At 42.1% G+C, this 27,842-nt stretch overlaps 1 protein-coding gene across 10 annotated transcripts in view; it reads right to left on the bottom strand.

Moving 5' to 3' along the window:
* Positions 1 to 27,842, bottom strand: part of TTC23 (tetratricopeptide repeat domain 23) — a 160,352-nt gene that overhangs the window by 80,640 nt on the left and 51,870 nt on the right. For 8 of the 10 annotated variants that reach the window (XM_010816890.4, XM_024981831.2, XM_059879081.1 and 5 more), the window contains 4 exon segments: positions 26,769 to 26,968; positions 12,598 to 12,721; positions 7,057 to 7,207; positions 6,742 to 6,867 (listed from right to left, as the gene is read on the bottom strand). In XM_010816890.4, the coding sequence (XP_010815192.1) occupies positions 6,742 to 6,867; positions 7,057 to 7,207; positions 12,598 to 12,721; positions 26,769 to 26,948 (581 nt within the window). In that variant the 5' untranslated portion in view covers positions 26,949 to 26,968. 10 annotated transcript variants of the gene reach the window in all.

The raw sequence follows: 27,842 nt of genomic DNA, 5'->3' as shown, positions 1-27,842 counted from the left end.
CGTCACCCTCAGCCCTTATCTGTCAGCTCAAGGAGAAGGGAACTGGCCTGGCCTGAAGGGCACCATAAAAGGCGAGGCAGGAGGAGGACGAGGATGCACAGAAAGATGCCCTTTTTGGAGAAACACAAATCCCGCGAGAGCTGCCTAAGACATTATCCTGGTCTTCCACTTCCAAGACAGGGAAAAAAAAAAAAAAAGCCCTTGTGGTTGTGAGCATAACTGTAGAAACATCCAAAACCAAAGCCCTGTTACTTTCTAAAGCAGATCGGTTTGGACAAAAGAGTCACACTTCAGTGGAGAAATAAAGTTCACGAAAACCATGCAGTTTAAAGACGTATGTTCCAACGAATATGTTAGAGTGAAGAGTAAGGACAAAAAGAAGCAGTGAAGTTTAAAACAACTCCCCTTAAATACAGTAACTTCGGAGGACATCTTGGAACATTAACCTAAATTCTCCGCAGGTATTCAGCACATATGCGTACAAGGCCTGCCATCTGCTGACAAGGTTTGGTACTACTAGTTTGGAAAGTATTGACGAAGCAGTGGATTTTGTCAGAGGATAATTTACTCAATTTTGTAGCAAGTGCTTAACATTAATTACAAATAACATTAGTCAAGTCTCAACAAATATCAGATCTTGGTCCTCATATCTGTGTATATTTCCTGTTTTACAGTATAAGACAGAACACCTACTTCTGGGCAGGAAGAAATTCTGGACTGGTAGCCCTCCCAGTTACTACCCTCTTCCTCCTGTTAGGTAAATGGAATCATACGGTATGAATTCTTTTCAGTCTCGCTTATTTCATAAATACCATGTTTGTGGGAGTCACCCATCATATTAAGCATAGGAGTATCCTGATCACTTTCTTTCTATGAACAGATCACAATCTTATCTACTCTACTGCTGATGAACATCTGAATTGTTCCTAATTCTCGGCTATTACAAATAGCATAGCTCTGGACGTTCTTGGCTATGTCTTTTGGTGAACATATGTCTGCATTTCTGTTGGGTGTATGTTTGGAAGTGATACTGCTGGGTCATAGAGTATTAAGTATGGACAGAGTAACATGGAAATATATATTACCATATGTAAAATAGCCAGCCAATGGGAATTTGCTGTGTGACTCAGGGAACTCAAACTGTGCTTGGTAACAGCCTAGAGGGGTGGGAAGGGGTGGGATGGGGTGGGAGGTTCAAGAGGGAGGGGACATATGTATACCTATGGCTGATTCCTGTTGATGTATGGCAGAAACCAACACAATACTATAAAGCAATTATCCTTCAATTACAAATAAATAATTTAAAAAAACTTAGCAATAAAGCTAAAATTTTCTAAAGTAGCTACACCAAATAAATTCTAAACAACCACATATGAGCAAACACAGGAGAGCACTACATACTTGCCAACTCGATGCTATGGGTTTTTTAAAAATTTTAGCAATGTTAGTGGAAATGCAGTAGTGTCCTGTGAATTTAATTTTTATTTCCCGGGTGACTAATGAGAGGAATGTCATCTAATACGTTTAATAGCTACGTGGGTATCCTTTTTTTTGAAAGTCTATTGCCGGGAGTTCCCTGGAAGTCCAGTGGTTAGGACTAGGCACTTTCACTGCTGTAGTTCACTACCTGGACGGGGAACTAAGATCCCACAAGCTGCATGGTGCAGCAAAAAAAAAAAAAAAAAAAGTCTCTTGCCCACATTTCTATTCAGTTATTTGTCTTTGTTTTATTGACATATAGGAGTTCTGTACAGATTCTAGTTATGAGCCCTTTTTCAGTTATATGTATTACCAATAACATCTTCCTCTTTGTTCTTGTCTTGGATGAAATACACACTGATTTAAGTACAGACCAATAGAACATCAAGCAGAAGGGAAGAGGGATTTCCCTGGCGGCTCAGATGGTAAAGAATCCACCTGCAATGCAGGAGACCTGGGTTCCACACTTAGGTTGGGAAGATCCCCTGGAGGAGGGCATGGCAACTGACTCCAGTAGTCTGGCCTGGAGAATCCCCATGGACAGTGGTGCCTTGTGTGCAACAGTCCATGGGATTGCAAAGAGTTGGATATGACTGAGTGACTAAGCACACGCAGAAGGGAAGGGAGAATTAACGTACTTAAGTTCCTTACTTAAGAACTTACTTAAGAATGGTCAAACTACCGCACAATTGCACTCATCTCAACGCTAGCAAACTAATGCTCAAAATTCTCCAAGCTAGGCTTCAACAGTATGTGAACCGAATACTTTCAGATGTTCAAGCTGGATTTAGAAAAGGCAGAGGAACCAGAGATCAAATTGCCAACATCCATTGGATCATAGAAAAAGCAAGAGAATTCCAGAAAAACATTTACTTCTCCTTCATTGACTACGCTAAAGCCTTTGACTGTGTGGATCACAACAAACTGTGGAAAATTCTTAAACAGATGGGACTACCAGACCACCTGACCTGCCTCCTGAGAAATCTGTATGCAGATCAAGAAGTAACAGTTAGAACTGGACATGGAACAACAAACTGGATCCAAATTGCGAAAGAAGTATGTCAAGACTGTATATTGTCACCTGCTTATTTAACTTATATGCAGAATACATCATGGGATTGGCTGGATGAAGCACAAGCTGGGACCAAGATTGCCAGGAGAAATATCAATAACCTCAGATACACAGATGACACCACCCTTATGGCAGAAAGCGAAGAGAAACTAAAGAGCCTCTTGATGAAAGTGAAAGAGAAGAATGAAAAAGCTGGCTTAAAACTCAACATTCAAAAAACGAAGATCATGGCATCTGGTCCCATCACCCACATGAATGAGTCCCATACCATTCATGGCAAATAGATGGGGAAACAATGGAAACAGTGACAGACTTTATTTTCTTGGGCTCCAAAATCACTGCAGATGGTGACTGCAGCCACGAAATTAAAAGAAGCTTGCTCCTTGGAAGAAAAACTATGACCAACCTAGAAAGCATATTAAAAAGCAGAAATATTACTTTACTGACAAAGGTTTGTATAGTCAAAGCTATGATTTTTCCAGTAGTCAGGTATGGATGTGAGAGTTGGACTATAAAGAAAGCTGAGGGCCAAACAATTGATGCTTTTTAACTGCGATGTTGGAGAATACTCTTGAGATTGTCTCGGACTACAAGGAGATCCAACCAGTCAATCCTAAAGGAGACCAATCCTGAATATTCATTGGAAGGACTGATGGTGAAGCTGAAGCTCCAATACTTTGGCCAGCTGATATGATCAGAGCCAACTCATTGGAAAAGACCCTGATGCTGGGAAAGATTGAAGACAGGAGGAGAAGGGGATGACAGAGGATAAGAAGGTTGGATGGCATCACCAACTCGATGGACATGAGTTTGAGCAAGCTCTGGGAGTTGGTGATGGACAGGGAGGCCTGGCGTGATGCAGTCCATGAGGTCACAAAGAGTTGGACACGACTGAGCAACTGAATTCAACTGAAGTTCCTTATATTATCTAGAAAGTATTTAATTGACTAATTATATTAGATGTAATACACCAGGGATACAAGCAAAAAATGCTATGGTAATCACTAGAAGAAAAAAATAATGTATAACTCATCAGTTAATATACAGGGAAGCGGAATGACAAAAATATTTGACTAAACTAAAGAAGGCAAGAAAGGAGAAAGAAAAGAACATAAAACTAGTAGGCAAAAGGAAATTAAAAAACTCAAATATATCAATAATTAAACAGAAAATATGAAGACTGAAAATTAAGAGAAAAAGATAATATAGGAAAATTGACACCAAGAAAGCTGGAGTATCAATTTTAATATCTGCCAAAATAGATTGGGAACAAGTAAGAGCAATATATACTGACAAATAAAATAATGGATGAAGAAGACAGGCTGTTTAACTCTCCTCCCACCCAACAGAATATATTAGAGTATATAAAACAATGACTGGCAGAACCATGGGGGAGCTATAGATGGATCAATAATTATTGTTCAAAATTTAAGCACACTTACCTTAAGAACTAATGTATCAAATTGGCAAAAGATAAAAAAATATATAAATTTGAGTAACAGAATTAATAAAGTTACCATAATATGGAGTTATTAGAGCCTTAAACACAATGAGTAAAGAATACAGCTTCCCTTGGTAGCACACTTGGAACATTCACAAAAATTGATTATGGAAATTTCAGTAAATTTCAAAGAGTTTATCCTATACAAATATGTTTCTTCCCACAATGCAGTAAGATTACAAATCGATAATATCAGAATATTTTTGGAAAAAACCCCATATATCTGCAAACTAGAACACACATCATTTGAATAATCCTTGGATTAAAGACTAATTATAGAGTAAGTTATGAACTTACTAAGACTTGATGTGAGAGACAGTGCTCCATGTTAAAACATGTGGGATGGGTTAAAGTAAGACTCACAGAGACATTTTGGAGAATATCTTTGATATTTTGGTGAGAAAGACTTTCTAAATAAACCTCCAAAGCATAAATCAGAAGGTTAAAAATTAATGGATTTGACTCTAGAAAACTCAAGTTTCACATCATAAAGAACATCATAGACAAAACTAATAAATGAGCAATAGATAAAAGAAAATGTTTGTAGTATTACCAATCTATAATACACAAGAAAATCTCAGTTAACAATAAAAAAATACATGAAATCCCAAAAGAAAAACCAGAAAGAATGCTAACAGGCTGTTCATAGGAGGGGAACCCAAATGGCTAAACTGTACGTGAAGGGGTACTCAAACTCACTAATAAGAGAAAAGTAAGTAGAATTAACAAGTGCTGGTAAAGAATCTACCTACAATGTGGGAGACCTGGGTTCAATTTCTGGGTTGTGAAGATCCCCTAGAGAAGGGAAAGGCTACCCACTACAGTATTCTGGCCTGGAGAGTTCCATGGACTGGATAGTCCATGGGGTTGTAAAGAGTTGGATGTGACTGAGTGACTTTCACTTTTCACTTTTATATGCATCAAGGTGACAAAGGTTAGAAAGACCAACTATGCCAAGGACTGTCGGGGATGTGAGAAAACAGGAATCCGTGTGTCACGCAAGTGGGAGTGCAGATGGGTATAGCAATTGGCTAGTGTGGTGACCTTGAAGTATGAGTGTACCCTGTGACCATGTAATCCTATCCCTGGAGCACAAGCCTCAGAAAAAGTCTCCCTGAGACTCCTAAGTGGAGCTGCACAAGGATATTCATGGCAGCAGCACTGTGGGAGCTGGGCACGAGCCGAATACCACCGCTAGCAGGACGGACACGCACAGGAGGGCAGATGCACTCTACGGAGCACAACAGAGCAGGCCGCGGCGCTGCACAGGCAACAGCTGGATAAAAGCCAAGTGGACAAAAGCGAGAAACGGAGTGAGACACACATGGCAAATTCATACAGACCTAAAATGTACAAATGCAGAAAACAATACTATTTATTATTCAGAGATGCAAATTTAAAGACATGGGTCATTGTTTAAAAAGGTGTTTATGAGGGACTTCCCTGGTGGTCCAGGAGTTAATATGCCACCTTCCAAAGCAGGGGGTGAGGGTTCGATCCCTGGTAGGGGACCTAAAATCCCACATGCCTTGAGATCAAAAAACTAAAACATAAAACAGAAAGCAATATTGTAACAAATTCAATAAAAACTTTAAAAATGGGCCACATCAAAAAAATGTTAAAAAAAAAAAGGTATCTAAGATATGTACGAGACAGAATGAGAATAAGGATCAGAGATGGAAGGGAAAAACTCAGTTTAAAAAAGGATACCAAAAGTTCGCATGGACTGATGAATTCTCTGTATTTCATATCCAACAACACTCCCAAATAAATTAACAAGAGTAGACTTATGATCACAAAAATGTCTTTAAAAGCATGATCAAAGTTAGCCGTTCCCAGCTTCCATTCATATGGAAGCAGTAGGTGTGCTCCTTCGGGGCCCTTTCCTTCTTAAAAATGAGTCCACTGGGTCCCTGAGGTCCCTTGGGAATCAAGCAGTCTGATTATTAATTTAGTGAATTCTTCCAGCTTGGGTTAAGGGTCGCCATGTAGGTCTGCTGGGGATTCTGTGCTTCTTCTAGAACAGACTTTTCTCTGCCCTCTTCTTTCCACAAACACACCCTTTCAGAGTATGCAAATCCTGTCACCCCACTGCTCTGAGGATTGGCTTGGGGTTGGCCTTTGGAAAGGGATAGATAAGCTGCCCACCCAAGGTTCCTTCCCCAGGCTCCAAGCATTTTCTCTCTTCCACCGGGGTTTACTTGGTGAGTGTAGGGTGGGGTCAGGGAGAATGGGGAACAATCCTCTCATTCTCATGGATTCAGATATCTCTAAGATCTTTCTCCTTTGAGGCCCTAATCATAAAATCAACATATTGAAACAGTTTAGACTAGAACAGTAGGGGAGGAAAGGAAAACGGGGCTGGAGGAAGGGAAGGGAATAGGAGTGTGAGGAGCAGGGCAGGGAGAGCAGGCGAGAAAGAGAAAACCAAGAGGATGACACTAGGGCTCTAGGAGCCAGGGCGGGTGTGGGAACACCACACGCCTAGTGACGAGCACCACTTTGATTTGTGTAAGCCTTGGTTGTGGCTGCTCTGACACGACTGTGGTCCCCCCTCTTACTGCTGGAAAACGGCTGTGGAGAAGCCACGGCCATGTCATGGAGAAGCTCCTCCTGTTTGAAGACAGAATCTTCTGGCAAAGAACCTCCAGTAATCACCTATATGGAAAGTCCTAAACCGGAAACTTACTGTGCAAATGACAATTTGATCCGCGCTTGAATTTCCATCCATTCTTCTTTTATAATCTTTCCACATTGGAGCATCTCCTTTGAAAGTATCTCTGCCTTTGTCAAATTCTTTGAAGCTTCCTTGAACCTGAGTTGTGTTCAGAAAACTTTATATCTGATGCTGCATTCTGGGGCCCCGGCTCCTGGACATCCTTGGCTCTCATACTGCCCATCACCCTTCCTGAGCCACCTGTCAACTTTTGATTTGGCCTTTAAAATTAAATGCAAGTACTATGAATGGTATTTCTACCTGTAAAGATTAGAGGCAAAAGGATACTTCTGAAGGGAGAGTAAGGCTTGCCCCAGGGTATGGAACAGCTCAACCGAACACTTGAAAACATCTGTATTGTCACTGTATGGAGGCGCAACGGAGCTGGTGAGGATTTCTTTGGCTTTTTCTGCATGTTGTTTTGCTTGTAGTGACATTCCTGTGGACAAAAAAAAAAAGAAAGGAAGTCTCAGTTTCTCTTTCACTTCAGTTGGACAGGAATATAGTTGATTTTGGCCGGGGAATCTAATGCGGTGACTTCACATATCTGCATCTGGCATGTGGAGTTGTTTCAGGGCAGCATGAAATAACCATCATAACTGGAAGAAACAGTCACTGGAAGTTCTCAAGATAAAAATTTTTCCTCCACATGTTCTTTTTGGAAATCAACAGAATAAGCAGAAACTGAACAGCTCTGAAACTTCACCAGTATCAGATACAAAATGTTATAAATAATTATAAAAAACAAAAGGAATTTACAAAGACTGCAGCATTCTGGGAAGGAAATAAAATGTTCATAAATTTTACTCCTGGCTTTGTGATACCAATCTTAATGGAATACTAAAAATTCTGAATCTTCTGCTCACCCATCCATAATCATAACTTTAAAGTTGCTTTAATATAATACAAATATGATGATATTTACCAAGACTGACAAACAATTCCAATGAGATAAGGGGCTAATGTGCTACAATCTCTTATTTCCATGTGGTAAGCACATGGAGTTTAAAAACCAGTTACTACCAAGAACTAATTCCCAGCGGGTTCTAGTGTTCTTCCACTGGCATATTCATTTGTGGAAAAGGTGATATTAGGAGTATCAGGACTTCTCACTTTCCCATACCCTCACCTTCTTCCCTGCAACAACATACCCCTCCACTCATATCCCAATACTCCTGGTCTTACATTCTTCATTACAAGGAATTGTACTTTCAATCTCTAAAATAAATAAATAAATAAATAAAGCTGTCAAAATGTGAAGTTCATTCTGCTCCTATGTCTATAAAACAGAATAGATTTTCTGATGGAGAAAATCCAGGGCATGCATTTGCTGTATCAATCAGGGAACTCAAACAGGGGCTCTGTGATAGGCTGAAGGATGTGATGGGGAGGAAGATGGGAGGGAGGGGACATGGGTGTACCGATGGCTGATTCTTGCTGATGTATCACAGAAAAACACAAAATTCTGTAAAGCAATTATCCTTCAATTAAAAAATTAAAAAAAGAAGAAGAAATAAATAAATACAGGCAAAAAGAGAAAAATCCAGGGTATGCTATTTTTGTAGGAGCACTTACAGAATTTTGTCTTTTTTTTTAAAGCACATAATCAACCTACCAGAAATTTATTAGTGCCAATAACATATGCAATATTATAAAAGATGATCAGTTCAGTTTAGTTCAGTCACTCAGTCGTGTCTGACTCTTTGTAACCCATGGACTGCAGCATGCCAGGCTTCCCCGTCCATCACCAACTCCCGAAGCTTGCTCAAACTCATGTCCATCGAGTTGGTGATGCCATCCAACCATCTCATTCTCTGTTATCCCTTTTCCTCCTGCTTTCAATCTTTCCCAGCATAAGGGTCTTTTTCAATGAGTCAGTTGTTTGCATCAGGTGGCCAAAGTATTGGAGTTTCAGCTTTACCATCAGTTCTTCCAATGAATATTCAGGACTGATTTCCTTTAGGATTGACAGGTTGGATCTCCTTGCAGTCCAAGGGACTCTCAAGAATCTTCTCCAACACCACAGTTCAAAAGCATCCATTCTTCGGTGCTCAGCTTTCTTTATGATCCAACTCTCATATCCATATATGACTACTGGAAAAACCATAGCTTTGACTATAGAAACCTTTGTCAGCAAAGTGATGTCTCTGGTTTCTAATATGCTGTCTAGGTTGGTCATAGCTTTTCTTCCAAAGAGCAAGTATCTTTTAATTTCGTGGCTGCAGTCACCATCTGCAGTGATTTTGGAGCCCCAAAATATAAAGTCTGTCACTGTTTCCATTGTTTCCCCATCTATTTGCCATGAAGTGAGGGGACCAGATGCCATGATCTTAGTTTTCTGAATGTTGAGTTTTAAAGCAACTTTTTCACTCTCCTCTTTCACTTTCATCAAGAGGCTCTTTAGTTCTGCTTCGCTTTCTGCCATGAGGGTAGTGTCATCTGTGTATCTGAGGTTTTTTATATTTCTCCTGGCAATCTTGATTCCAGCTTGTGCTTTATCCAGCCCAGCCTTTCTCATGATGTACTTTGCATATAAGTTAAATAAGCAGGTGACAATATACAGCCTTGATGTACTCCTTTCCTGATTTGGAACCAGTCTGTTGTTCCATGTCCAGTTCTAACTGTTGCTTCCTGACCTGCATACAGATTTCTCAAGAGGCAGGTAAGGCAGTCTGGTATTCTCATCTCTTTCAGAATTTCCCACAGTTTATGGTGATCCACACAGTCAAAGGCTTTGGCACAGTCAATAAAGCAGTAGATGTTTTTCTGGAACTCTCTTGCTTTTTCGATGATCCAACAGATGCTGGCAATTTGATCTCTAGTTCCTCTGCCTTTTCTAAATCCATCTTGAACATCTGGAAGTTCACGGTTCACATACTCTTGAAGCCTCACTTGGAGAATTTTGGGTATTACTTTGCTAGTGTGTGAGATGAGTGTAATTGTGCAGTAGTTTGAACATTCTTCGACATTGCCTTTCTTTGGGATTGGAATGAAAACTGACCTTTTCCGGTCCCATGCCCACTGCTGAGTTTTCCAAATTTGCTGGCATTTTGGGTGCAGCACTTAACAGCATCATCCTTTAGGATTTGAAATAGCTCAACTGGAATTCCATCACCTCCACTAGCTTTGTTCATAGTGATGCTTCCTGAGGCTCACTTGACTTTACATTCCAAAATGTCTGGCTCCAGGTGAGTGATCACACCATTGTGGTTATCTGGGTTGTGAAGATCTTTTTGGATAGTTCTGTGTTTCTTGCCACCTCTTCTTTACATCTTCTGCTTCTGTTAGGTCCATACCATTTCTGTCCTATATTGTGCTCATCTTTGCATGAAATATTCCCTTGGTATCTCTGATTTTCTTGAAGAGATCTCTAGTCTTTCCTATTCCATTGTTTTCCTCTGTTTCTTTGCATTGATCATGGAGGAAGGCTTTCTTATCTCTCCTTGTTATTCTTTGGAACTCTGCACTCAAATGGGTTTACAGTTCCTTTTCTCCTTTGCTTTTAGCTTCTCTTCTTTTCTCAGCTATTTGTAAGGCCTCAAACAACCATTTGTCTATTTCTTCAAGGAACTTGGAACTCAACCTACTGGAGGCAGCATGGGTTGAGGTTCAAGAATGCTAGCCCTGAAATCACACTGCCCAGATTTCCTGCTCCATCAGTTACCCAGAAATTTTGGCCTTATCTTTTTGGACTGTAGACAGAGAAAATAACATTACCTGCCTCATAGCACAGTAGTGAAGTGTGTGTGTGTGTGTGTGTGTGTGTGTGTGTATGTGTTAACTCACTTCAGTCGTGTCTGACTCTTTGCGACCCCACGGACTATAGCCCATCAGGCTCCTCCGTCCATGGGATTCTAAGCAAGAATACTGGAGTGGATTGCCATGCCCTCCTCCAGGGGATCTTCTGGATTCAGAGATTGAACCTACGCCTTTTAAGTCTCCTGCATTGGCATCAAGGTTCTTTACCATTAGCGCCATCTGGTGATGATTAAATGAAATTATATGTGGAAAATAGCATGGTGCCTGGCACTCAATGAGACCTCAGTAACTAGTAGATACTGCTTTTATTTTAATTTGAGTAAAAAAAAGTCCATAATGAAGAAAGGTAGCAGACTGTGGTGGGAAAGCATCACTTAAAATCCCAGATGCCAGGACATTTGCACTGGCAACCAAAATCCTAGATCTGAGTCTTGGGTCAGCTATTAATGGTCTGACCTGGGGCAGCCTGTTTCAAATCAAACTAGTTGTTTCCTCTGAATCTAGAAAACAGGGGGTAGAGGGGTGTGGTTTGAACTAGATGATCTTCAAGGTCCCCTCTGGCTCTAACAGTCTTTGACCTAACAGGTAGGACCAGTCTACCTGTTAGGTTCGGCTAAGTTTATTGGGTAGCAGTTGTAAGCATAGCATTGTGGTGTTTTCCACTTCACTTCATTTACTCACTCATTGGGCTGATCCATGATGCTGGGAAGGCAGCAGCATCATTATCAGTATCATCTCTTTTCAGCTGAAGGGACAGAGACGTGCTCTTGTGCATCTTGTCCATGGTTGCCAGTCTGTGTTTTTGCCTTCTCTGCATCTATTCTCCCTTGCCCTCTTTTCTTTTGAGAATGCCCCTGCACACTCAGTCCACATGATTTAGCCAAGGCCAGCCTCTCCCCCAGGATCCAATGGAAGCAGAGTCAGGTCTTGCCAATCAGACCATGTGCGTGTGCTCAGTTGCTAGGTCGTGTCCGACTTTTGGCAAGCCCATGGACTGCAGCCTGTCAGGCTCCTCTGCCCACAGGATTCTCCAGGCAAGAATACTGGGGTGGGGGTTGCCATTTCCTCAGACTAGTTTTTGTCTTTGGCATACAACCCAAGTCATCCCAATAAGAATCCCCAAACTGTGAGATTTTGGTTAAGATACATTCTTTTTTATCCTGGGAATGCTGAGGAGGGAAACCTGAAGCTGCTGGCAACCTTGCTGCCACCAATGTGGGCAAAGTTGGGCTAAGAATGGAGCCAATACAGAGGAAAGCAGAGTCAAGTGCTGGAGAAAGAGAGGAATGGAAATATGATCATGTTGTTTGAAAACGTGGATCTGGCTAAGTCTGCTGCTGCTGCTGCTAAGTCGCTTCAGTCGTGTCCGACTCTGTGCGACCCCATAGACGGCAGCCCATCAGGCTCCCCCGTCCCTGGGATTCTCCAGGCAAGAACACTGGAGTGGGTTGCCATTTCCTTCTCCAATGCATGAAAGTGAAAAGTGAAAGTGAAGTCGCTCAGTCGTGTCCGACTCTTAGTGACCCCATGGACTGCAGCCTACCAGGCTCCTCCGTCCATGGGATTTTCTAGGCAAAAATACTGGAGTGGGGTGCTATTGCCTTCTCCACTGGCTAAGTCTACAGTAAGACTTACCCTTGGATTTTAAGGTGTATGAATCAATAAGTTACCTTTTGCTTACTGCCAGCTTGATTTAGCCTTTTATTTTGGGGGGAGGGGTTTGGTCTCACAGGCAAGAGATTTTCCATCAATACATATATGAATGGATTCTATTTTAGGCTCCGACTCTAGACCCTAGGCCATTTCTACAATGCCTTCAAAGCTAACAAATCAATTTTCTCCTAAGAACTGTTTTTAAGATCATAAAGAATAAAGTTCTGCAGGGCTAAAATCTTCCTTCTCTTTTTTGCATATTATATTAGAAAATCATATTGGCTGTGAAAGGAAATGGCTTCTCAATGTGTGGAGAGGAGAACATCTAAGAACACCTGACCCTCCTAAAGTTAAGCCAAGTCTGGGAAAAAAGCAGAAACCAGCCAGCTGATCCTCCACAGCCTGAGGCAGACTCACCTTTCAGCTGAAGATAACCCTTAGCCAGGTTAACGTGTGCCTCGGCCAGCTTCCAGTGGGAATCACCGTAGCAGATCCTTGTCAGAGCCATGCAGTGCACGAGCTCATGGAGAGCCTTTTTGTACTGAAGGAAGGAAAAACAGGCCCACTAGTTAGACAACAAGGTACAAAATTAATGTGTACTTTTATCCATTCAATATACATTTATAGAGTGATGATTATGGGCCAGGCATGGTTTTAAATATGTGTGATACATCAGAGAACAAAACTAAGATCTGATTTGGGTGGCAGGGTATTCTTCTGGTTGGGTGAAATAGACAATATACATTTAAAAAATGGTAAAATTTATAGTACATTTAAGTTTATAGTACAAAGATATGTTTTTGGTGGCAGGGTATTTATCTGGTTGGGTGAAATAGACAATATACATAAAAAAAGAGTAAAATTTATAGTACATTTAAGTTTATAGTAAATAGTGGAAAATGTTATGGAATAAAGAAGCTGCCCATAAATGACCAGCTCCTACATCTTCAGACACAAGTAGGCCAGTGGTGGTAGTTTTCAAATAACACCCTCTAGCTCTCAATTCAAACATCTTCTTTAGTAGCTGGGATATTAGCACAGCCAATGAGGTCAGCAGGACTTTGCAAGCAGATTTTGTTAAAAGAGTAAGAAGCACATTTTCATCCAGTGCCAGGACAAAGAGAATAGTGAATGGTGTGGATTCCAGCTCCAGGTCAGCTTAGAGCAGCAATATTCTCAAAGCAAGGCTGGTGGTTTTAAAATACAGCTCTGAAATTCTTTGACACTCCTTCCATCCAGAGACGGTGGTCTATGTCCTTTTTCTTTGAATATGGGTTTATGACTGCTTGGTTAAACTAACATGGAGGCAGTGAGGCAGCACCACTTTTCGGGCCCAGGCCTTAAAGAACTGGCAGCTTCTACTCTCTGTCTCCCCTTAGGTACTCACTCCTGGAACTTGCTATGACCCGAAAGGTGTCTCCCACCCTCAGATTCATTTGTTGGAGTGCTAAGTACTTCACAATATAACTGCATTTGGAGAGATGAACTTTGAAGAGGTGAAGAAGTTAAAATGAGGCCATCACAATGGGGGCCTCATCTAATATACTGGTGTCCTTATAAGAAGAGAAGGAGACACGAGAAATGGGCACACAGAGAAATGCTTTGTGAGGACACAGAAGGCAGGAGTCAGCAAGGCATGGAGAGAGGGTGCTGAATAAAACCAACCCTTTCAACACCTTGACCTTAGACTTCTAGGCTCCAGAACTGTGAGAAAACAAACTTTCTTGGTTGAAGCCACCCAGGCTGTGGCATTTTGCCACAGCAGCCCCAGAAGACTAACAGCTTAACCATGATTTCATGAGGAAGCCTAAGCGGCCCCACAGAGAGGCCTCCACGGAAAGGAGCTGATGACAGCGTCCGTCAGCTGCAGAACATTGCCACCCTGGCAGCAGATGCTCCACACCTGCTGAGCCCAGCTGATGCTGTACGGAGTAGAGCTGACCAGACCCCACTGAGCTCTGCACAAACTGCAGGTTCATGAGCGAAATTAATCACTGTTTTTGTTGTACACCACCAAGTCTTGGTCTAAGACTGCCTACTCAGGTGGCACTAGTGGTAAAGAACCAGCCTGCCAATGCAGGAGACATAACAGATGAGGGTTCAATCCCTGGGTCGGGAAGATCCCCTGGAGGAGGGCATGGAAACCCACTCCAGTATTCTTGCCTGGAGAATCCCATGGACAGAGGAGCCTGGCAGGCTACAGTCCATAGGGTTGCAAGGAATCCAACATGACTGAAGTGACTTAACACACACACACACGTACGTCTTGGGATGTGATATAGCAATAGATAGCTGGAATAGCAAAAGAGGAGGTAGAAGGTACGCAGCCTAAGGGAGTAAAGCAGAGGAAGAATGGTAAGAATAAGGACAGAGTTGTGTAGAAAACCCAGGAGAAGACCCAGGATACCCGACCCTCCCGGTCAATGCCTAAGCTCAAAGGACTTGCACTTCCACACAGTTTCCACGTGGGTTAGAAACACTTTCACTGTGAAACATTCCCTTGACAAGAGTACATGGCCAGATACTTGACCCCAAGACAGCTGCTTTTCTGATTTAGCAAGAGAAGCTGAGGGCACACTGTGCTCACTCCACAGTGATAAAGGAAGATGGAGCTGTGTTTTTTTCCTATATGTAGTATAGTAAAAGTAACACTTTTCTTACTACAAAAATAATATATGCTCTTTATCAAAATGTTGCTGTTGTTTAGTCACTAACCTGTGCCCGATTCTTTCAAGACTCCATGGACTGTAGCCAACCAGGCTCTTCTGTCCACGGGATTTCCCAGGCAAGAATACTAGAGTGGGTTGCCATTTCCTTCTCCAGGGAATCATCCTGACCCAGAGATCAAGCTTGCATCTCCTGCATTGGCAGGCAGATTCTTTACCACTGAGTCAACAGGGAAGGCCCATTATCAAAATACAAGTGAGCAAACGAAGGAAAAAAGAAAAGTCACCTGCCATTGCACCTCTTCAAGATAAGTAGGTAGCTAAATCTCTTTCTATTCTTCATTCTTGTGAATCTATATATCTTTTTCTTTTTAAAAATACGCTTATAAGCTACATACCTGTTTGCAACTTGTTTTCACAATTTGTGAACATTTCTCCATATCATGTTTTGTGATAATTTTTAATGGCTGTACAGTATTTTACTGTATGGATATATCATAAATGAGTTATTCAACCCACAAATATTTAAGCACTTAGGTTGTTTTAGAAATTTTTTCTCTCTGAACATCCTGTGTGGATAGCTTTGTTCATATCTGTAAGTATTTTCTTAGAATGAATTCCTGGGAACATGACAATTGGGTAAAGGATATGCAAAGCCCTGAGGCTTTGCTGGAGTTTGCTAGACAGCTTCCATGAGCAGCTGCTTCCATCCCACATCTCCCTTCCAGTGTGGCATGTGAGCATGAAATGCCCCTTACACAGTGCCCAGCACTAGTTGGGGGTTAACTTGCCAATTTGTCAGTTAGCTATTTCTCCTTGTTTTACTTTTCATTTTTTTTCCTGCAAAGCTAGTAAGGCTGAACATCTTCATGTGTTTATTGGCTTCATGTGTGTGTATTTCTTCTTTTGGGAAACATCTTTTTATGGCCTCTAAGAGCCAGGAAATTTAGGGAATGGCTTCCTTGGACACAGAGCAAATGAACACAGTGTATGAGAAAGAAATAAATTACAAAAACATTGAGAAGTCTAGATAGACAGTTTGCCAAAAAGAGAGGGGGACCTGATCTGATGGTGAATCTGTCCCAACCACAAGATTCCAAGGAAGGGCTATATGCAGCTGAGAGTCTGCCTCTCAGATCACAGCCTGGGTCCTCACCATCTGCATCAGGGGCCAGGGCCAATGCCTAAGCTCGAAGGACTTGCACCTCCACACAGTTTCACTTTGAAACTGTGGCCTGTCCTCTCTCTGCTTTTTTATTTGCTAGAATGTGTAGTCCAGATATCCTTTTTTGATTTTCCAAACTTTACCCTGCCGGTTCCAGTGGCTTTAGCCAACAGGCCTGGGTAAGAGGTAGAAGAGAAGTATGTGTAGGCAGACAATCTCAGAACTGGGATGAGCCTCGTAAATAATCTAGTTGATCTCCTCAATTTAAGGAAGGAATGTAAGACCAGAAAGGCAAAACGATTTACCACCAAGTGGCAGAATCAGAACTCACAGTCAAGCTCCTTGATGCAAAGTCCAGAGCTCTTCCCACAACATCATTCTTCATATTAAAACACGCGACTCTGAGGATCAGTTTGGCCATAAATGGCCAAATGGGCATTTCATAAACAGCTCTTGGTATCTAAATACTATTCTCTACTAGGATGAAACAGCATTCCCTGAAACCACAGCTGGAACAGGGAAAGTACAAGATGAAACCAAAAAATCTTGTTGTGCCTGAAATCAAGGAAAGAATTATAGGGACGTATCAAGAACTCAGAAGCCAGACTGAAGGGGCTCCCACAGCAAATATACAATAATTTAAGTTTTGACGATGATAATGGATTGTAATACATTGAAAAATAGGATTTCTTGAACCCATATTGATATAAACAAATGAACAATGATGTGTGAAGAAGGGAAAGCTCTTCCCTGTAAAATGAATGCTAATAAACAAATATTGAAAGCATGGCAAAGTCAGAGAATCACCATTGGACAAACATCATAGCAATAACTGATTCAGGTGAGAATCATCAATGCATGTTAAAAGTAAGGGGTGAAGTTTTGATGAGGAATAGGATATATTTATAGTGTTAATGATTCTCCCTACAGGATACTGATTAATTGAAAATGGAAGAATAATAATTCTACAATGAAGAAACCTTCTAGATAGCACCTTAACCAAGTTATCAAATTTAGCATCATAGTAATGAGGCAAACAGACATCATACGCCTCCTAGTAAGATGCACCAGAAAGGGCCCTTTTTTCAGTTGTGTGGGATTTCTGCCCCAAATATATAATCTGATTCTAATCATCAAGAAAACACATGACAAATTCAAATTGGGGGGTATTCTACAAAACAGTTGGAGTATACGTTTGCGGCACCCGACAAATTCTTTTGTTGAAGCCCTAACCCCCCAATGGGGCATGTGGAGATAAGGCCTCTAAAGATGTAACTAAGGTGACATGAGGTCATAAAGGTGGGGCCCTGATCCAATAGGATTAGTGTCCTTTTGAGAAGGCACACCTTTCCCTCCTCCTTCCCCTAGCCTCCATGCACAAAGGGGAGGCCATGTGAGGACACAGATTGAGGGTGGTGGTCTACAGCCCAAGGGGTGAGTTCTCACCACACAGCAGCTCTGCTGGCTCCTTGATCCTGGACTTCCAGTTTCCAGGATTGTGAGGAGTAAATTTCTGTTGTTTAGGCTACCCAATCTGTAGTATTCTATTATAGCAGCCCAAGCAGACTAATACAGTACTTTTTACAAATATCAAAATTGTGGAAGACACAGACAGGCTAAGGAACTGATCTGACAGATTTGTTGGTGTTTTGTGCTTGTGCTCAGCCATGTCTGATTCTTTGCAGCCTGCCAGGCTTCTCTATGGAATTCTCCAGGTAAGAATACTGGAGTGGGTTCCCATCTCCTGCTCCAGGGGATCTTCCTGACCCAGGATTGAACCTGCCATTCTTGCATTGGCACGTGGGTTATTTACCACCGAGCCACCTAGGAACTGCTTTTCTAATAGATTAAAGGATACTAAAGAGACCTTGTGGCTCAGCTGGTAAAGAATCCACCTGTAATGTGGGAGACCTGGGTTTGATCCCTGGGTTGGGAAGATCCCCTAGAGAATTCAGGAATGGGTACCCACTCCAGTATTCTGGCCTGGAGAATTCCATGGACTGTATAGCCCATGGGGCCACAGAGTCAGACATTACTAAGTGACTTTCACTCACTCAAACTCACTCACTCAAAAAGACATAATAAATCTAGTCAGCATGATTTCATGGACTAAAACATGACTCTGTCTAATATTTTTTCCTGTAAAAGATATTACTGAGATAATTGGAGGAATATGAATAAGGTTTATAGATTATATAATAATATGTACCAATATTAATTTCCTAAGGATTAAAGATTTACTAAGCATAGCCCCACCCATCAGAACAAGACACAGTTTCCCCCTCAGTCAGTCTCTCCCATCAGGAAGCATCCATAAGCCTCTTATCCTCATCCATCAGAGGGCAGACAAAATGAAAACCACAATCCAGAGAACTAACCAAGATGATCATAGGGACCACAGCCTCGTCTAACTCAGTGAAACTTGGGAGCTGTGTAGGGCCACCCAAGATGGACAGGTCATGGTGGAGAGTTCTGACAAAACATGGTCCACTAGGGAAGGGAATGGCAAACCCCATCAGTACTTTTGCCTTGAGAACCCCATGAACAGTATGAAAAGGCAAAAAGATAGGACACTGAAGATGAACTCCCCAGGTCAGTAGGTGCCCAATATGCTACTGGAGATCAGTGGAGAAATAACTCCAGAAAGAATGAAGAGACGGAGCCAGAGCAAAAACAATACCCAGTTGCGGATGTGACTGGTGATTGAAGTAAAGTCTGATGTTACAAAGAACAGTACTGTATAGGAACCTGGAATGTTAGGTCCAATGTTAGGTCCATTTAGGGTAAATTGAAAGTGGTCAAACAGGAGATAGCAAGAGTGAACATGGATATTTTAGGAATCAGTGAACTAAAATGGACTGGAATGGGTGAATATAACTCAGATGACCATTATATATACTACTGTGGGCAAGAATCCCTTAAAAGAAATGGAGTAGCCCTCACAGTCAACAAAAGAGTGAGAAATGCAGTACTTGGACGCAATCACAAAAATGACAGGATGATCTCTGTTCGTTTCCAAGGCAAATCATTCAATATCACAGTAATCCAAGTCTATGCCCCAACCAGTAATGCTGAAGAAGCTGAAGTTGAACAGTTCAATGAAGACCTAACAAGACCTTCTAGAACTAACACCCAAAAAAGATGTCCTTTTCATTATAGGGGATTGAAATGCAAAAGTAGGAAGTTAAAAGAGACATGGAGTAACAGGCAAATTTGGCCTTGGAGTACAAAATGAAGCAGGGCAAAGGCCAACAGAGTTTTGCCAAGAGAACGCATTGGTCATAGCAAACACCCTCTTCCAACAACACAAGAGAAGACTGCACATGGAGTCACCAGATGGTCAACACCGAAATCAGATTGATTATATTCTTTGCAGCTAAAGATGGAGAAGCTCTATACAGTCAGCAAAAACAAGACCAGGAGCTGACTGTGGCTTAGATCATAAACTCCTTATTGCAAAATTCAGACTTAAATTGAAGAAAGTAGGGAAAACCACTAGACCATTCAGGTATGACCTAAATCAAATCCCTTACGATTATACAGTGGAAGTGACAAACAGATTCAAGGGATTAGATCTGATAGAGTGCCTGAAGAACTATGGATGGAGGTTCATGACATTGTACAGGAGGCAGTGATCAAGACCATCCCCAAGAGAAAGAAATGCAAAAAGGCAAATGGTTGTCTGAGGAAGCCTTACAAATAGCTGAGAAAAGGAGATAAGTGAAAGGCAAAGGAGAAAAGGAAAGATATACCCATTGAACGCAGGGTTCCAAAGAATAGCAAGGAGAGATAAGAAAGGCTTCCTCAGTGATCAGTGCAAAGAAATAAAGGAAAATAATAGAGTGCGAAAGACTACAGATCTCTTCAAGAAAATTAGAGATACCAAGGGAACATTTCATGCAAAGATGGGCTCGATAAAGGACAGAAATGATATGGACCTAACAGAAGTGAAGATGTGAAGAGAAGGTGGCAAGAATACATAGAAGAACTATACAAAAAAGCTCTTCACAACCCTGATAAACACAGTGGTGTGATCACTCACCTAGAGCCAGACATCCTGGAATGCAAAGTCAAGTGGGCCTCAGGAAGCATCACTATGAACAAAGCTAGTGGAGGTGATGGAATTCCAATTGAGCTATTTCAAATCCTAAAAGATGATGCTGTTAAGTGCTGCACCCAGTATGACAGGAAATTTAGAAAACTCAGCAGTGGACACAGGACTGGAAAAGGTCAGTTTTCATTCCAATCCCAAAGAAAGGCAATAGCAAAGAATGCTCAAACTACTGCACAATTGCCCTAATCTCATATGCTATCAAAGTAATGTTCAAAATTCTCCAAGCCAGTTTTCAACAATATGAACTTTCAGATGTTCAAGCTGGATTTAGACAAGGCAGAGGAACCAGAGATCAAATTGCCAATATCTGTAGGATCATCAAAAAAGCAAGAGAGTTCCAGAAAAACATCTACTTCTGCTTTATTGACTATGCCAAAGCCTTTGACTGTGTGGATCATAACAAACTGTGGAAAATTCTGAAAGAGATGGGAATGCCAGATCACCTTACCTGCCTTCTGAGAAATCTGCATGGAGGTCAAGAAGTAAAAGTTAGAATCAGAGCTATTTCAAATCCTAAAAGATGATGCTGTTAAGTGCTGCACCCAATATGACAGGAAATTTAGAAAACTCAGTAGTGGGCACAGGACTGGAAAAGTTTTCAATCCAATCCCAAAGAAAGACAATGCCAAAGAATGCTCAAACTACCATACAATTGCACTCAGTTGCTGGCAAAATAATGCTTAAAATTCTCCAAGCCAGGCTTCAATAATAGTATGTGAACTGTGAACTTCCAGATGATCAGGCTGGATTTTAAAAGGGCAGAAGAACTGGAGATCAAACTGCCAACATCCATTGGATCATAGAAAAATCAAGAGAGTTCCAGAAAAACATCTACTTCTGCTTTATTGACTATGCCAAAGCCTTTGACTGTGGATCGCAACAAACTGGTGGAAAATTCTTCAAGATATAGAAATACCAGACCACCTTACCTGCCTCCTGAGAAATCTGTATGCAGGTCAAGAAGCAACAGTTAGAACTGGACATGGAATACAGACTGCTTCCAAATTGGGAAAGGCATACATCAAGGCTGTATATTGTTACCCTGCTTATTTAAATTATATGCAGAGTATATCGTGCAAAATGCCAGGATGGATGAAGCACATGCTGGAATAAAGTTTTCTGGGAGAAATATCAATAACCTCAGATATGCAGATGACACCACAATTATGGCAGAAAGTGAAGAGGAACTAAAGAGCCTCTTGATGAAAGTGAAAGAGGAGAGTGAAAAATTTGATAAAACTCAAGATTCAGAAAACTAAGATTATGGCATCCAGTCCATCACTTCATGGCAAATAAATGGGGAAACAATGGAAACAATGACAGACTTTACCTTTTTGGGCTCCAAAATCACTGCTGATGGTGACTTCAGCCATGAAATTAAAAGACGCTTGCTCCTTGGAAGAAAAGCTATGACAAACCTAGACAGCATTATTAAAAAGCAGAGACATTACTTTGCCAACAAATGTCTGTCTAGTCAAAGCTATGGTTTTTCCAGTAGTCATGTATGGATGTGAGAGTTGGACTATAAAGAAAGCTTGCTGCTGCTGCTGCTGCTGCTGCGTCGCTTCAGTCGTGTCCGACTCTGTGCGATCCCATGGACTGCAGCCTACCAGGCTTCTCCGTCCATGGGATTCTCCAGGCAAGAACACTGGAGTGGGTTGCCATTTCCTTCTCCAATGCATGAAAGTGAAAAGTGAAAATGAAGTCGCTCAGTCGTGTACGACTCCTAGTGACCCCATGGACTGCAGCCTACCAGGCTCCTCCATCCATGGGATTTTACAGGCAAGAGTACTGGAGTGGGGTGCCATTGCCTTCTCCGAAAGAAAGCTTAGGGCTGAACAACAGATGCTTTTGAACTGTGGTGCTGGAGAAGACTCTTGAGAGTCCTTTGGACTGCAAGGAGATCCAACCTGTCAATCCTAAAGGAAATCAGTCCAATATTCATTGGAATGACCGATGCTGAAACTGAAACTCCAATACTTTGGGCACCTGATGCAAAGAACTAACTCACTGGAAAAGACCCTGATGCTGGGAAAGATTGAAGGTGGGAGGAAAAGGGCACAACAGAGGATGAGATGGTTGGATGGCATCACCAACTCACTTGAGTGAGCTCTGGGAGTTGCTGATGGACAGGGAGGCCTGGCATGCTGCAGTCCATGGGGTTGCAAATAGTTGGACATGACTGAGCAACTGAACTGAAATGAACTTCAATAATTGTAGTGTGGGTGTGTTGGAGAAATTCCTTTATTCTTAGGAAATAGGCACTGACATCTTTAGGGGTAAAAGACCATGTATTTTTAACTTACTGTCTGATATTCAGAAAAATAATGGCAGTGTGTGTGAAGAAATGTAAAGTAAATGTTACCAATTGGTACTTCTTACAACTTTTCTGTAAGTTGATAAGTTTTTTATAGTAAAAAATTACCAAAGAATGGTATTTCAAGAGGCAAATAGTCAAGTTAATACTTTCTTAAAAACACTTTAAAGGCTTCCTAGGGCACTTGAGACTTGGAAAGACTTGCCTCTCCAGTGGCATTTCACATCCGCCCAAAGCTTCTTCTCATTACTTCACACAGTTACGCTGCTTGTGCCAAACCAAAATTTTATGTGTGCTGTTCCCTCTCCCTAGAGCTCCTCTTCCTCAGCTCCTCAGTGCTGGATCCTTCTCTCCTTCAGGTGTCAGCTCAGATGTCACCTCTTCACAGGGGCCCTCCCTCACCTACCACAGGCCCACCGTATTTCCTCCAGAGCACTTGGCACCATCTCTGGTTAGCTAGTTATTTACGCACCATCTCTGGTTAGCTAGTTATTTACAAAGTGGACTGCTCCTTAGCTGCATGGGGGCATGCGGCTGTCTGTCCTGTTCACCACTGAATCCAGGCGTTCTTCATCTGAACTTCGCATCACAGGAAATGATTCGGCACCATTCTAGATGGGCTTCCCTGGTGGCTTAGTGGTAAAGAACCTGCCTGCTGATGCAGGAGATGTGGGTTTGATCCCAGCTACGTAAGATCCTATGGAGAAGGAAATGGCAACCCAGTATTCTTGCCTCAGAAATTCTTGCCAACTCAAAAGAGTTGGACATTACTTAGCGACTAAACAACAACCATTTTAGATGCATAGAAGAGAAGTTGATCCTTCACATATACCAAATGCCTTTGGGCACTAGGGCTTGATTCTCTCGCATAATTCTGGGGAGCAGGCTGCCAGCTGACACCTACATAGCACACAGACGGGCACATAGTAGGACTAGAGGACATCTGGTGCGTAATGAATATCAAGACCAAATTCACACCTTCTCTCCCTGTTCCTGGCTCTTCTTCCTGTATTCACAACAGTAACAAAGGGGACTGACAAGTCCCTGGTCTCCCAAGCTGGCTGAAACCTCAGTCAGGACGGTATACACCCTCTCGGGCTCACTCTTGTCTCTCCACCTCCTATGCCCCCTTTGTTACCAGGTTTCACCGATTCATATTTCCAAACTCTTATCAAAAGTTTTTAGTATCTCTACTGCCTTTGCCAAAGAATGCTCAAACTACCACACAATTGCACTCATCTCACACGCTAGTAAAGTAATGCTCAAAACTCTCCAAGCCAGGCTTCAGCAATACATGAACTGTGAACTTCCAGATGTTCAAGCTGGTTTTAGAAAAGGAAGAGGAACCAGAGATCAAATTGCCAACATCTGCTGGGTCATTGAAAAAGCAACAGGATTCCAGAAAAACATCTATTTCTGCTTTATTGACTATGCCAAAGCCTTTGACTGGGTGGGCCACAATAAACTGTGGAAAATTCTTCAAGAGATGGGAATACCAGACCACCTGATCTGCCTCCTGAGAAACCTATATGCAGGTCAGGAAGCAACAGTTAGAACTGGACATGGAACAACAGACTGGTTCCAAATAGGAAAAGGAGTACGTCAAGGCTGTATATTGTCACCCTGCTTATTTAACTTATATGCAGAGTATATCATGAGAAATGCTGGGCTGGAAGAAGCACAAGCTGGAATCAAGATTGCTGGGAGAAATATCAATAACCTCAGATATGCAGATGACACCACCCTTATGGCAGAAAGTGAAGAGGAACTAAAAAGCCTCTTGATGAAAGTGAAAGAGGAAAGTGAAAAAGTTGGCTTAAAGCTCAACATTCAGAAGACGAAGATCATGGCATCTGGTCCCATCACTTCATGGGAAATAGATGGGGAAACAGTGGAAACAGTGTCAGACTTTATTTTTTTGGGCTCCAAAATCACTGCAGATGGTAATTGCAGCCATGAAATTAAAAGACACTTGCTCCTTGGAAGGAAAGTTATGACCAACCTAGATAGCATATTAAAAAGCAGAGACATTATTTTGCCAACAAAGGCCCATCTAGTCAAGGCTATGGTTTTCCAGTGGTCGTGTATGGATGTGAGAGTTGGACTGTGAAGAAAGCTGAGTGCCAAAGAATTGATGCTTTTGAACTGTGGTGTTGAAGAAGACTCTTGAGAGTCCCTTGGACTGCAAGGAGACCCAACCAGTCCATCCTAAAGGAGATCAGTCCTGGGTGTTCATTGGAAGGACTGATGCTGAAGGTGAAACTCCAATACTTCAGCACCTCATGCAAAGAGTTGACTTATTGGAAAAGACTCTGATGCTAGGAGGGATTGGGGGCAGGAGTAGAAGGGGAAGACAGAGGATGAGATGGCTGGATGGCATCTCCAACTCGATGGACATGAGTTTGGGTAAACTCTGGGAGTTGGTGATGGACAGGGAAGCCTGGTGTGCTGCGATTCTTGGGGTCACAAAGAGTCGGACACGACTGAGCAACTGAACTGAACTGAACTGAACTGCCTCTGCCATATTTTAGGCCCTCATAATTGCTTGCCAGGAGTATCGCAAATGCCCTCTGAATGGGCCCTCCTCCTCCAATTTACGTCCCTCCTCTTCCTCCTCTATTCAGGCATCTGAGGTGTGAGTGATCATTCCAAAAACTCAGACTTGCTCATGGCCCTTTCCGGCTTATAATCCTGTGATAGTTTCCAGCACCCTGAAGAGAAAGTGTAAACTTTTGCTGGGTGCTGAACACTCTCTGGGCCCCAGCTGTGGTCTGTAATTCAACCTCGGTTCCTTCCCTGTATAACTAAAGCCTGATTCCCAGATAGTTCCATGTATTTCACCAAACAGGCTGTGCGCCCTCAGACCATTGACTCTCAGCCATCTGCCACCTCCACTCAAAACACTACTGTCCCCTGTGCTACCAGGCCCTCTCTCCTACCTAAGCACTGTTATCAGTGCAGCCCAAGTAGCCCCCATCCCCAGAGCATGCCTCAGGTGCTATTGCTCCTCCGACTCTAGGGTCACTGCTCACACCTCCTCCCCTCAACTCCAGGTTTTGCACCTGTATAACCTGAGTTTGTGTGTGTCACAGAACTTATGCTGACCATCATTATTTATCTACCTTCCCAACCAGGCCATGAGATCCTCTGAGGCAGAGGTTATAGCTTTCCCATTCATGCCCCGAGCCCCTGCACAGCACCTGGTACACATTAGAAGTGAAGTGAAAGTCGCTTAGTCATGTCTGAGTCATTGCCAACCCATGGACTATACAGTCAGTCCATGAAATTCTCCAGGCCAGAATACTGGAGTGGGTAGGCTTTCCTTTCTCCAGGGGATCTTCCCAACCCAGGGATCGAACCCAGGTTTCCCGCATTTCAGGCAGATTCTTTACCAGCCAAGCCACAAGAGAAGCCCAAGAATACTGGAGTGGGTAGCCTATCCCTTCTCTAGTGCATTTTCCTGACCCAGGAATCCAACCACTGTCTCCTGCATTGCAGGCGGAGTCTTTACTAACTGAGCTATCAGAGAAGCCTGGCACACACTGGGTACATAGTAAATCTTTGTGAAATAAATAAATGGACAAATTAGGACCCGGCACATGTTGAAGCTGAAACTCCAATACTTTGGCCACCTGATGTGAAGAGCTGACTCATTTGAAAAGACCCTGATGCTGGGAAAGATTGAAGGTGGGAGGAGAAGGGGACAACAGAGAATGAGATGGTTGGATGACATTACTGACTCAATGGACATGAGTTTGAGTAAACTCCGGGACTTGGTGATGAACAGGGAGGCCTGGCGTGCTGCAGTCCATGGGATTGCAAAGAGTTGGGCACGACTGACTGAACCGAACTGAACATAAGAGGTAGTAGAGAAATACATATTGAATGAATGGGTAAATGAATAAAACCCTGAAAAGAGATGGTAAAGAAGTATGCAGAGAACAGATTAAGAATTTAAGAAATACAAGCTCCTTGAGAGTAGAAGCTTCATCTGCTTTGTGCTGTGTTCCAGTGCTGAGACCTGGCACACAGGAGGAGCTCAAGAAATACTTCCTGACTCATGGGAAACCACTTTAGCAGGTCAACGCCACAACCAGTCCGTCTAGTACACACTTGTCAAAGGTCAGGGCAGACTCCTTTGTTCCTTTGTGCACTCATTCAGCAAACAACGTGTCGACTGTGCCCTGAGGTACTGCATCACTCACACTGTGAAAAGGCACTGTTGTGTATTTTCTCTTGTGCCAAACTCCTCAGAGCAGGAATGCAACCTGAAGTATCCTGCTCCTCAGTGACCAGGGCACGGGTATAAAAAGAAAGGTTCCTTACCTCATGACTGCTGGCATAGGACTTGGCTTTCTCTTCAGAGAGGCGGAGTTTCTCCCGAGGAGGCTGGAACAGTGCTCTCTGAAGCAGCTGGTTTTGCAGTTTCTTTCTAGGTGTTATGCTGACGGCAGCAACAATTTCATCCAGGTGGTTGGATATGTGAGTTTCCTGTGATTCTTGCATATTTTTATATACATTACCCTCTAATTTTTAAATAAGAAAACAAAAGTATTAATGATAATTTCCACCATTACTTTTAGAAATACATATTTTTCCTAGAAGTTGGGGTTAGAATTTAAGAAAATTTCAACACTATACCCATGGCTTCTTTGAAACAAGTAGCTTCTGTCCAAAAAGCTCCTAGTGACTAGTACTAACTTCTTTCAGATGGATTTCAAGTTTTAACTAAATCAAACATTCTTTGTCCTATGTATGTATCATATGTGTGTATATATATATATGTATGTTTATATACATACATACTGATGTATTTTATATATTATATATGACATATATATATATATGTCTCTCTCTATATATATGTCAGTAGGAATCAACTCTCAAAGAGCTCAGATTAGATCTGTTGAACCCCAGGTAACTTTGAAATGGGAAAAAAGTGACATGTTAAACTTTCACTTCCACCTAAGATGAGATAAGGGATGAGATTTATCCTCTCACCTTAAGTAACCAACCAATCAACAAAAAACCTACCAAGTAACAACAACAAAACAGCCATAGGCAAAAAGGGTATGAAACAATGGTTGTCAAAAGACAGGCCATGAGACACGAGAAATGGAAAAGTGAAACAAAGTGAGATGCTTGATTGCCCCAGCTTATTGCTTTGAAAAAGTTTTTGGATCATGCAGGGTAACCCAGAAGTTACCCTGTGGGCTGAGTCGAGGAAACAGAGCTGAGCATCTGGGAAGACCAAGGAGGCTGTAATGCACAGAACAGATTATTAGAGAGGATAGAGCAGCACAGAGAAGACCCCAGAGATGAGCATCCTCAAGAAAGGGGGAATACTGATAGCATGTATGTAAGAAAATTACTTGAGTCTGGAGAAAGATTCCTCTAAGA

This window comes from Bos taurus, chromosome 21, assembly GCF_002263795.3.
Source record: "Bos taurus isolate L1 Dominette 01449 registration number 42190680 breed Hereford chromosome 21, ARS-UCD2.0, whole genome shotgun sequence".
Taxonomy (NCBI): Eukaryota; Metazoa; Chordata; class Mammalia; order Artiodactyla; family Bovidae; genus Bos; species Bos taurus.
Note: the sequence above shows the minus strand (reverse complement) of the source record. Positions and strands in the feature narration are given on the sequence as shown.